The sequence below is a fragment of the Rattus rattus genome, chromosome 3 (genome assembly GCF_011064425.1).
Source record: "Rattus rattus isolate New Zealand chromosome 3, Rrattus_CSIRO_v1, whole genome shotgun sequence".
NCBI classification, from domain to species: Eukaryota; Metazoa; Chordata; class Mammalia; order Rodentia; family Muridae; genus Rattus; species Rattus rattus.
The window spans coordinates 214,659,605-214,671,910 of record NC_046156.1 but is presented as its reverse complement, the minus strand read 5'-3'; the positions used below and the strand labels follow the sequence as shown (position 1 = coordinate 214,671,910).

General features: G+C 44.8%; 2 protein-coding genes across 2 annotated transcripts in view; one reads left to right on the top strand and one right to left on the bottom strand.

The window, feature by feature from the left end:
- Polr3g (RNA polymerase III subunit G) overlaps window positions 1-6,978 on the bottom strand; it is a 39,366-nt gene extending 32,388 nt beyond the window's left edge. The window contains exon 1 of the mRNA XM_032899088.1: window positions 6,763-6,978. The gene's annotated coding sequence lies outside the window, so the exon portion shown is untranslated. The remainder of the gene's footprint in view (window positions 1-6,762) is intronic.
- A 394-nt stretch (window positions 6,979-7,372) lies between these two features.
- The window catches only part of Mblac2 (metallo-beta-lactamase domain containing 2), a 49,555-nt gene continuing 44,621 nt past the window's right edge, over window positions 7,373-12,306 (top strand). The window contains exon 1 of the mRNA XM_032899087.1: window positions 7,373-7,862. Coding sequence (XP_032754978.1) covers window positions 7,409-7,862 — 454 coding nt within the window. The 5' untranslated portion in view covers window positions 7,373-7,408. The remainder of the gene's footprint in view (window positions 7,863-12,306) is intronic.

Here is a 12,306-nt window from a genome sequence, read left to right as displayed (position 1 = left end):
AAGATAAGGGTAAGCCTCCAAAAATAAACAAGGAGCTAGCTACTTCTTTGTATTTTCTGATTATAATGACCTGGTCCAAAGGCCTAGAAATCTAAAATTCCTCCATCATGGGGCAACATAAAAATTTTTTTTAACCCTAGCAATCATGGAAACACTTGGGTAGCTTAGAAATCTGGAGTAGTAGTTTCTATGGCAGCAGCAGCATCCAGGGGAGTGTTGAAAATGGAAACCATAGGGCCTTACCACAAAGAAACAGGGAAGGGGGACAAGGGAGAGGAGAGGAGGCAGAGGGAGCACACATCTAGGGTAGGCTTCAGTTTGTATTTTGTGTTCTAAGACGGTTCCAAGGGAGTTGTGAATCTCTGAAACCATCACTCAAGACTACATGGTCTGAAATCTTTCTAAATGACTGTACCACACAGCATATGCTGAGAGTATTGGAGTAGATGCTCTGAGGGAAGTCTCCCTGTTCAGTAGTTCAGTTAAAACACAGCTAAATACATGTTCATAAGCCCCACCTCTGAGGCTTGAAGTTACATTAATTAGCCAGTGACTTTCGTCTTTAAACAGTAACCCTGTAATGATTGTGAACTGCCACACACCTAGACGCCGTGTGTCACAGATCAACCTGTTAGTGCATTTATAGGGGGGAAGCAGTATCAAGTCACTGCACTTTAAAAGGCTCGGTGGCTGCCAACGTTAATAACCTTCTATGTCTAGGGCTGTAGCTACACATAGAAAAATCCAGCTGTGGTGAAATATGGCTTCCTCTTCTGTGAAGCACTCAAGCCGCATAGCTTTTGACTTACATGAGGGCTGACATGGAGAACATTCTCAGAGATAGTTTTACATTATACATTTTGTAAATTTATCCCAATATGGCTACATACTTGACATTTTCCCACGCAATTAAGAAATGATTCTGGGGGGTTGGGGACTTAGCTCAGTGGTAGAGCGCTTGCCTAGCAAGCGCAAGGCCCTGGGTTTGGTCCCCAGCTCCGAAAAAAAAGAAAAGAAAAAAAAAAAATGATTCTGTAATCCCATTCCTGACACTGCAAAGGACAACTAGGGGGCTTTCGACTTCCACTGACTTCGATGATACTATGTACAAGCAGGACTGACCGCTAAATCAACTCCCACGGACCTGACTATTTAGCTCCAATATTTATCACTATGCGATCAGTCCCTCCTGTTTTCGGCTCTCCCAGTCCTGTGACTCAGGTTATTTAAAACACTTCATTATGTATATTCTCGAAGCGCTAACAGAAAAAAACTACCATGCAACCACTGTGGAAATTGGTGTTGAGTTTTCTTAAAAGAATTAAAAAGAATTCTGCTATGTACCAGTTACAGCCTCCTACGCACACACCTAAGGACTATATGTCCTCTCATGGAGACGCCTGCACGTCCACGTCTATTCCCTGTCGACTCACAGTACCAAGAACACGAAACGTCAGTGGCCTAGCTGCCATCCATCCAGAGAATGGATAATAAAAACGCAGTGCATACACACAGTGGAAATACATTCATCCATAATGAAAAATAAAATTATAAAATTTGAGGGAAACTTACAGAGCTAGAAAACACTTATTGAGGTAGCCCAGGATGGAAAGGGTAAATCCTGTATACACTCTCACGTGCAGATCGCGGCTTGTGGTTTTCCACGTATGTGTGGCAGTGAGCATAGTTCGTGGTCAGGAAACTAGAATGGGGCCCGCGGTGGAAGGAGAAAGGGAGCCTTAAAGGAGAGGAGAGGAATAAAAATAAAACAGACTTGGAGCAAGAGCGGAAGGGGGAAAGGGAGGGCTGAAGAGACTGGGGGTGGGGAGCAGGAGAGGGGTGTGAAGGACCAACCACGACTAAGTGTACAAGAAAACGCCATAGGGAAACCTGCTAATCTGTGAGCTAAGTAAACAACGCAAACCACGTAAGAAAGCGCACGTGAGTAATTTCTATACTCCTTTATTATTGGTTTTTATGTAAGCAGCACCCAAACTTCCTCCCTTACCACGTAAGTGAATTTCTAGTCTTTTTTATTCAAGACAAAAAATTCACATGGCAGTAGGAATGACGTATTTTAAATTTCCTTCCTTTCAATTGTAGAACTTGTCGTGTGTGTGTGTGTGTGTGTGTGTGTGTGTGTGTGTGTGTGTGTCTGTTAACTATTTACTTATGGAAAAGACAAGGTCACTGTCCTGTAATATGCGCATCATCAGAACATGAAGGTACATGTGAATGCTTATGTTCTGACACAGCTGGTCCTGGACGGGGCCCAAGGACTTTCTACCACACATTCTCAGAGACAGCAGCGCATCTGAGCACAGCTCAAAATTAGCAACAACCTCCCATATTCTGGGTTGGAAAAAAATCACACACCTAAGTACTTTAATGCATTCCTCTGAGCATGCCTTCAATGAACAGGTACATTCCCAGCTAACTCAGATTTCAGATTTGATTTTTTTGTTACTAGGATAGTTAAGAAATACTGTTTTCTCATTGTATCCTAACAAGATACACATCTAGTCTCTCCGTGACAATCGAGATGGTCTGTGCGTTAGTTACTACTTGTCTGTCTTGTTTGGTATAGGATGTTCATCAGTTTCACCTACTTGTCTATAGCCGCTATTCCACTGTAGATTGCAAAATGGTGATATAAAATCTTTATAAGCTGCAGACTTGAATGATACATATCATACGTTTTTATAATTTTTCTATTTTGCTGATTGGAATTCTACTAGGGATTAATTTTTCTCGTAGACCAGTTACCTTTGAAACAAAATCCATTTAGGGAATTCATTTTAATTTCAAAGCTCATTCCATCTGTCCATTAAAAAGAGGTAAAATACCACAATGGCTTCATTCCAATTGCTGAGTCACTCTACCATGCTGAGTCTACGGAAAGCTGGTCTTTCAAGTATGACATCTGCTGAGTAAGGGGGCTCACACCTTTGTCAACACCTGCTGAGTAAGGGGCTCACACCTTTGCTCAACACCTGCTGAGTAAAGGGGGCTCACACCTTTGCTCAACACCTGCTGAATAAGGGGCTCACACCTTTGTCAACACCTGCTCAGCACCTTTGTCAACACCTGCTCAGCACCTGCTGAGTAAGGGGGCTCACACCTTTGCTCAACACCTGCTGAATAAGGAGGCTCACACCTTTGTCAACATCTGCTGAGTAAGGGGGCTCACACCTTTGCTCAGCACCTGCTGAGTAAGGGGGCTCACACCTTTGCTCAGCACCTGCTGAGTAAGGGGGCTCACACCTTTGCTCAGCACCCACAGGCACCCAGCAAGGAAGGCTAAGACCACTGTGCTAAACTCTAATCTAGGCTCTGTTACTAATTAAAGATTAAAAACATATCTAGGAAGAGTTTACCAAACTTGCCTGATCAGAGGAATTAACTGGGCAATAAGTATAAAACATTGGGTCCTGGGGAACACCTGGTTCTCAAACCTAATCAACCATCATTATCTCTGAAGTTGGGCCCTGGAAATGGTTTGGAAAATTCCCTCCGAGAGTATCCCAGTAATGGAATATCACCCAGAAAAAGCTCTGCAGACTCCAGCTTCCTACTTTTATCATGCAGTCATTGGGCATAAGTTGATAACAACAGTAAATGTAACCTGCGGAAAATCCAATGTTAGCTCTTTAGACACCTTGGCTACTACACGCATTAGCCTACAAGCTGGTCTACAGTTTGAGGACCCAGACATGATGCTCCCGAACAAAGAATACTTGGGTTCTTGATTTATTTTCTTCCCCTGTAGCCAAGGACTAAGTCATGAAAGAAGATTCACAAGTGAGGCCAAGGCTCCGGTCACTTAAATCCTTTATTTGATTTTTTGATATTACATTTTTTTTCCAACCTCTCAAACTTTTTCAAGAGGAGTGTTGTTGGGAGAAGAGGGGTCGAGCCCAGAGCTTCACACATGCTGGCAAACGCCCACTACTAAACTTTACCCTCAGTCTTCTACTTTTATTTATTTATATATTTACTTCTTGAGGCAGGGCCTTGATAGTTTTCCAGACTGAACTTGAGCCCTTTCTACAGCCCAGGCAGGCCTTGAATTCATAATCTTTGTGCTTCAGCATCCTTAATAGATGGGACATCAGGCCCAAAGTTTGGAAAAACTAGCTTTGATCATTTTGGACAGGCACTGAGCAATTCTTAATTCTTCCTTCAAAACATCCATTCCTTTCAAATATTTTAGCCTCTCTACATACAGTGAGTGACCCACTCCAAAGCCTCACTATGCGGTCCCGACTAAACTAAGAGTCAGAGTAGATTAAATCTTATTTTGTAGAAGAGTAAAACGGTTCTAAAAGGTCAACTGATAGTCTCAATCAATTCCTTTCAAAGGTGGGAGTATATTAGGCCGCAGGAAGGTCTTTTCAATTTTCTACCTATATTTCACTTCTGGAAGCATTGTGTCTAAAGTCATTGACAACCTATTTTTTTTTTAAGCCCAGATCAATGAGGGAAATTGGCAACTGCAAAGAGTTGAAAATCTTAAACTGTGTATGGGTGTGTGCAGAGCAATGCAGGTGCCCGTGGAGGTCAGAAGAGGATGTCAGATCTCCTGGATCTAAGGTCAACGGTGCTTGTGAGCCACTTGGTGTGGTTGTTAGGAACTGAACTCTGATCCCCTACAAGAGTAACATGAGCTCTTTGCTGCTAAGCCATCTTTCCAGCCCCCAAATCTGAAATTTAAAATGCAACATGGACAAGGTCGCACTGCCCCTTCCAGCTCAGAACGCTGCCTCAAAATTCCCATTTGGAATCTGTTCCAAGAGATTTAAAAATGGGCGTTGTTCAAGAGACCAAAGTCTATCCTAACCATCTCCAAACACAACCTCCTGGAAGATGGTGAGTTCATCTCTACAATTCTTCCTAGATCTAAAATGTCAGGAGTTATGATTGTGACTTAAATGTATCATCCTCGTGTACACACAACCTTACACATTTAAGAAGATGAGTAAATGTTCAACTAGCTGGAGGCCAGGGGAGACAGCAAAGCCAGGTCACAGTATCTCTCTGAAGAATGACCATTAGCCGTGTGTTCCCTAGTCTTCTCCTTTCTTCTGCATTAGCTCAGGCCTTAGCATTGCTCATCTGACCCTTTGAAACATGCTAGACATTTTATGTCCAGATTCCTATCATTCTCAACCAAACTCTTGTCAATTTAATGAAGGCAAATCTTTACACTTCCGATATCCTGTTCTCTTCAGTTTAACAAAGCTCAGGACATTTAACTTCTGCTTCTCACCAGGTAACTGACTGTTGGTTTTCTGCCTCCCCAGGGAGAGTCTTTGACCATCCACTGGCGGCTTTATGAAGCCCTAACCCTAACCCTACCTCTGGGTCAAACCATCCTCTCTGCTGGAAATAGAGAGGTGAACAAAATAATGTCTCTGCGCTTATGGAGTTCACGGTCAGGAGAACCTGTCAGAGCCTGACAGATGGTGTGAAAGTGAAGCAGGAACCAGGCCAGATAAACTAGTCATTTGGGACTATCTGAGCATAAATTTAATTAAGATGAGAAACAGAGTCACATTGAAAAGAATAAAAGAGCCATCAGGAACTGTAGGTCCAAAGGCCTCTAGAGCCAGGCACAAGCTGGATAATCATCACTGAATTATTTCTGAGCTCATGACCACAGAACAACACTGTGCCATCTTACCGAGTGGCTCCCTTCTGCCGCAGAAGCATAAAGTACAGAGGGCACTGTGTTTCTCTGTGGAGAACACCTTCTTACGCAGAATCCAATTTTTGCATTCACGATGCATTAGTTAACAAGTATTTGTGTACAAGTGTCAGCTTCCTCAGATTCTTGAGAACTCAAATCAGACTTTTCTTTAAACAGTTTTCTGCTTGTCACACATCATTTAGTTCAGGCACTAGTGCTAAGAATGGTCCCAATTGCATAATTGAATAATAGATGAGATTAGCAAAATACTCAAAGGAGCAGCGACCTGCTCCCACACCCACTGGAGAGTTTGGGAGTGTAGGAAGAATGCACCTCTCCCTCCAGGAAAGACTTATTAGGAGGTGCCACAGGAAGGATTTTGCTAATTATCTTTGATAATGCTGTCCCCGTGGGTCTCTTTATAATTTCTGAAGGTTAGTCAAATTCTCAAGGGAATTTCTGAATCTGAAAGAGATGCATCAGTAGCTAGTGGTTGGGGTGCAAGCATAGGGACTTGATACTGACAGTGGGGGTGATTTCGGTTGTTTGCAAGGCCACACCCAGTAATCACTTTCCCTGTCCCCTCAAAGTGATCTCTGCCTTGCCTTAAGCTCTAATCTTTTCTGCTCTCTTCAAAGAGCAAGGAAACACCCAGAACTATGACGGGCATTTAGGATCTCCTTAAAGAAAAATTCTATCACCAGCCCCTCTCCCCACTATCAAAGGTGCCAAGAGTTAAGAAAAAAGAAGCGATGATAAGTATGCCCTTATTAGCCAAACTGCCGCCAAACTTTACATGAACAAAAACCACAGTCCCCAGATTTGCAAAGTCTTCTCTTGTAAAAGGATAAACTTCCAGCGTGAGGCTGGAAGATCTGGCTACCAAAACTTTTAAAGGTTTGGAAGCCGGCAGCAGCAGGATTTGGGGAGGTAGGGGTACAGCCCAAAGTCACTCCAGAGGGGCTTTGATGAATTTTGGCTCCAGATATCGGACCACCACGTTCTCCACGTGCCCCATCAACTCCCTTCTACCCTCTTCACCTCCAGCCCAGTCCGGGATAGTTTCCAGTTACCTTCTCACCAAGTCTCGAGGCTTGGGCACACTGTGCAGCGATGGTGGCAGGAAAGCTGGCAGTCGCGCCTGCAAAGAGCAGCAGATTCCACCTCCCGAACAGCGAGAACCTCACCGCACGCGGCTCCTGCCCTGGGTAGCGCACTGCAAGCCCCGCCCACTCTACGAGGCCACACCCCCGGAAAGGAGCTTTTTAGCCCTTGGCAGGCGCCGTAGTCAACCTCCAACTGGCTCGGCCTCACTCTGGCCTCCCGCTACGAGTGCGCAGCGCCCGCGGCCCGTGTGGGGGCGGTCCTGTCTCTTCCCACGCATCCCTCCAGGCCTCTGCAGTCGGAACCCCGAGCAGGGCAGCATTGCCCGGTGTCTCCGCCCCGCTTCAGCGGCCTGTGTCACCGCTTTGGTGCTGCAGCTGCGGAAGCTGCGGCAGCTGGGGTGCAGTCTGCGCTCTGCGGCTTGGACGGGAGGGCGAGGAACAGGCGATCTGGGCAGTGTCGCTGCGTCCTATCCGCGCTCCCTTCCACATCCCCGCCCCTCGATCGCGCCTCCTCCGGAGCTGAGAGTAGCTCTTCGCGCACTGCAGCAGCGGCGAGTCCTGGACTGCCTGTGGGAGGCACACCCACCTTGCCTGGCCGCACCCCTGCATCGGCATGTCGGCACTCGAGTGGTATGCCCACAAGTCTCTGGGCGATGGCATCTTCTGGATTCAAGAACGGTTCTACGAGTCAGGCAACCGGGCCAACATCTGGCTGGTGCGCGGCTCGGAGCAGGACGTGGTGATCGACACGGGCCTGGGGCTACGCAGCCTCCCGGAGTACCTCTACTCCTCCGGCCTCTTGCAGGATGGTGGTGCCAAAGAGGATGCAGGACGTCGGCCGCTGCTGGCCGTGGCCACCCACGTGCACTTTGATCACTCCGGCGGGCTCTATCAGTTCGACCAGGTGGCTGTGCACCGCGCCGAAGCCGAGGCCCTGGCTCGCGGGGACAACTTTGAGACCGTGACCTGGCTCTCTGACAGCGAGGTGGTGCGGGCGCCCAGCCCTGGCTGGAGGGCCAGGCAATTCCGAGTGCAGGCAGTGCAACCCACCCTCATTCTGCAGGATGGTAATAGGTCCCGGGGGCGCGCGCTGTCTCTGAGGGAGGGGCTTGGCGAGCGTGTACAGCTTGTTGCAGACCTCCGTGGCACTGTTGGGCTACTGTGCGGGAATACTCTGACTCACCCTTTGCTGCGTGAAAGCCAGCTTGGGCAGAGCCTAGGCCCACTCAGTCTTCTCTGCCAGGAGATGCGCGCTGCTACTGTGTGGCTGTTTCTTTGAAAGCTCACACCATCCCCAGTCAGTCGGCTACGGTAGTAACACTGCAGAGACTTGTGACTGGAGATTTTCCATTCTTTTCCCAAGAACCAGTTGAACATTTCCAGCTTTTGTAACGAGTAGGCTTTTAAGATATGGCACCTTGTGGAGAGTGTTAGGCTCTGTGCTCTGAAAACTGCTGACTTCAGCTGCCTGAGCACTGCTCACCGCAGAGTGCCTCAGTCTCACCTGTAGGCTTAGAGAGCTTTCGTCCATCCTTACCTTTCAGATGGATTTGTTTGCTTATTGCCTCTCAAAAAGAAAAAAGGCTTGATGGTGGACATGAACGTAGAATTATGACAGCTATCTGATCTGGATGAGAGCGAGGCCTAAGAACGATCAATAAGGGAGTTGTTTCCCATGGATAAAGTGTGTGCATTAATTAATGCAGACTTCATTCTCTTGGTCCTAAGAAATTGATAAAATGGAGCAAGATAGAGTAGGGTCCCAATCCCCTTCTCCCCATGCAGGACTGAACTAATTGAACTGGTTAGCGACAACAGCAATACTTGGTATATCAATTTTATATTTTTTGCCTTAGGATTTATTTATTTACATCCCAAAAGCTACTCCCCCCTCCTACTCCCTCCCTCACAGAGACTCCCTTATCCCCTCTCCCCTTCTGTGAGGGTGGAGGCCCCCTGGGTATCCCTTCCCCCACTCCCAGCACATCAAGTCTCTGCCAGATTAGGTGCATCCTCTCTCACTGAGGCCAGACAAGGCAGCGGTGGAGACTGAGCTGCAGGTCTGCCACATCTGTGCCTGGGGCCTCTTAAGGCTGTGTATGTTCTTTGCTTGGTGCTTCAGTCTCTCGGTGCTCCTAAGGGTCTAGGTTAGTTGACTCTGTTGGTCTTCCTGTGGAGTTCCCTTCCCCTTCAGGGCCTTCCATTCTTCCGTGAGCCCCCGACCACCATCCAATGTTTGGTCATGGGTGTCTGCATGTGTTTCAGTCTGCTGCTGGGTAGAGACTCTCAGAGGACAGTTGTGCTAGTCCTGTCTGCAAACATATCAGAGTATCATTAGTAACGTCAGGGACTGGTGCTTGCTCATGGGATGGGGTTTGAGTTGGGCCAGTTATTGGTTGGCCTTTCCTTCAGTCTCTGCTCCATCCCTGCATTGCTTTTACACAGGAAAAATTTGGGGTCAGAAGTTTTGTGGGTAGGTCAGTGTCCTTATTCTGTCTGGCCACAAGAGGTGGCCTTTTCTGGTTTCATGTGCCCACTATTAGGAATCTTGGCTAAGGTCGCCCTCATTGATTCCAGGGCGTCTCCTTTACCCTAGGTCTCTGAGATCCTAGAGATTCTCCCCTCCCCCAACCTGCACCCCCATCCCACAGCTGAAGAATGAATATTCTCCTGGTGTTGAGCCTCTCTCTTGTCTCTCCCTGCACCTGATCCTACCTTCCCCCATTCCTCTCCCCCTCCCCTCTCTCACCTAGCTCCCTCCCTCCCTCCCTCTATGATTATTTTGTTTTCCTTCTAAGTGCGATTCAAGCATCTTTGCTTGGGCATCCTTATTGGGTGAGTGGGGTGTATCATGGGTATTCTGTCCATTATGAATAATATACAGTTATTATCTCTGTTTAGTTCTTGACAAGTACATACTGTCCTTTTGGGTATGGGTTACCGCACTCAGGATGATATTTTCTAGTTCCATCCATTTGCCTGCAAAATTCATGATGTCCCTGTTTTTAATAGCTGAATAGTATTCCACTGTGTAAGTGAATCACATTTTCTGTATTCATTCTTCAGTTGAGGGATATCTGAATTGCTTCCAGTTTCTGTCTATTATGAATAAGGCCCATAGTGGAGAAGGAACATAGTGGAGTGAATAAGGAACATAGTGGAGCACATGTCCTTGTGGTATGGTGGAGTATGTTTTGGGTGTATGCCTAGGAGTGATATAGCTGGGTCTTCAGGTAGAACTATTTCCAATTTTTTAAGAAACCACCAGATTGACTTCTAGAGTGTTTGTACCAGTTTCCCACCAGCAGTGGAGGAGTGTTCCTCTTTCTTCTCCACATCCTCACCAACATGTACTGTTGCTTGAGTTTTTGATCTTAGCCATTCTGACTGATATAAGGTGGACTCTCAGGGTTGATTTGATGTGCATTTTCCAGATGACTAAGGATGTTGAACATTTCTTTTTTTTTTTTTTTTTTTGGTTTTTTTTTTCGGAGCTGGGGACCGAACCCAGGGCCTTGCGCTTCCTAGGTAAGCGCTCTACCACTGAGCTAAATCCCCAGCCCCTGAACATTTCTTTAAGTGCTCAGACATTTGAGATTCTTCTGTTGAGACTTTTCTGGTTAGCACTATACTCCATTTTTTAAATTGGGTTGTTTGGTTTGTTGGAGTTTAACTTTTTGAGATCTTTATATATTTTGGATATTAGCCCTCTGTAGGTTTAGTGAAGAGCTTTTTCCCAATCTTTAGATTGCTGTTTTGTCCTGTTGACAGTGTCCTTTGCCTTACAGAAGTTTTTCAGTTGCATTTATCCCATTTATCAATTATTGATCTTAGAGACTGAGCCATTGATATTCTGTTGATGAAATTATCTCCTGTACCAATGCAATCAAGGCAGTTCCCCACCTTCTCTTCTATTAGATTTAGTATATCCAGTTTTATGTTGAGGTTCTTGACCCACTTGGACTTTAGTTTTGTGCAGGGTGATGAATGTGGATCTATTTGCAGTCTTCTGCATGCAGACATCCAGTTAGAACAGCACCATTTGTTGAAGATGCTTTCTTTTTCTATCAGATGGTTTTAGCTTCTTTGTTGAAGATTAAGTGTCCATAGGTGTGTGGGTTTATTTTTAGGTCTTCTATACTATTTCATTGATCAATCTGTCTGTTTCTGTACCAATACCATACAGTTTTGTTTTGTTTTTTATCACTATTGCTCTATAGTAGAGTTTGAGGTCAGGAATGGTGATTCCTCAAAAAGTTCTTTTATACTTCAAGATTGTTTTGACTACCTTAGGTTTTTTGTTTATCCATATGAAGTTGAGAAATCTTTCATAATCTGTAAAAGAAAATGTGCTGGGATTTTGATGGGGATTGCATTGAAATTGTAAATTGCTTTTGGTAAGATGGCCATTTTTACTATGTTATTCCTACTGATCCATGAGCACGGGAGATCTTACCATCTTCTGATAGCTTCTTCAATTTCTTTCTGCAGGGACTTGAAATTCTTATCATATAGATCTTTCACTTGCTTGGTTAGAGTTATGAAATATTTTATATTATGTGTGGCTATTGTGAAGAGTGTTATTCCCCTAATCTCTTTCTCTGCCCATTTATCATTTGTAAAAAGGAGGGCTACTGATTTCTTTGAGTTAATTTTATATCCTGCCACTTTGCTGAAGTTGTTTATCAGCTATAGGAGGTCTCTGGTAGAATTTTGGGGATCACTTATATACACAGTCATATCATCTGAGAATACTGATATCTTGACTTCTTCCTTTCTAATTTGTATCCCCTTGATCTCCTTTTGTTGTCTAATTTCTCTAGCTACAACATCAAGTACTATATTGAATAGATAGGGAGAGAGTGGACAGCCTTGTCTTGTTAGTGATTGTAGTGGGATTGCTTCCAGTTTCTCTACTTAATTTGATGTTGGCTAATAGCTTGCCGTATATTGATTTTATTATGCTTGGGTATGTATCTTAAATCCCTGATTTCTCCAAGACTTTTAACATGAGTAGGTGTTATATTTTGTCAAAGACCTTTTCAGCAGCTATTGAGATGTTCAAGGGATTTTTTTCTTTGAGTTTGTTTATATAGTAGATGAATTTTTGTATATTGCATTCCTGGAGTGAAGCCTATTTGATCATGGTGAATGATGTTTTTGATGTCTTCTTGGATCCCGTTTCCTAGATTTTTAATGAGTATTTTTTCATCAATATTCATACGGGAAAATTGGTCTGAAGTTCTCTTTATTTGTTGAGTTGTTGTGTGGTTTGGGTATCAGGGTAACTGGAGCCTCATAGAGTGGATTAGGTAGTGTTCCTTCTGTTTCTATTTTGTAGAATAGTTTGAGGAGTATTGGTTTTAGCTCTTCTTTGAAAGTCTAGTCGAATTCTGCACTAAAACCATCTGGCCTTGGGCTTTTTTGGTTAAGAGGCTTTTATTTCCTTTGGGGTTATGGGACTGCCTAGGTAGTTTAACTGATCTTGATTTAACTTTGGTATGTGATATC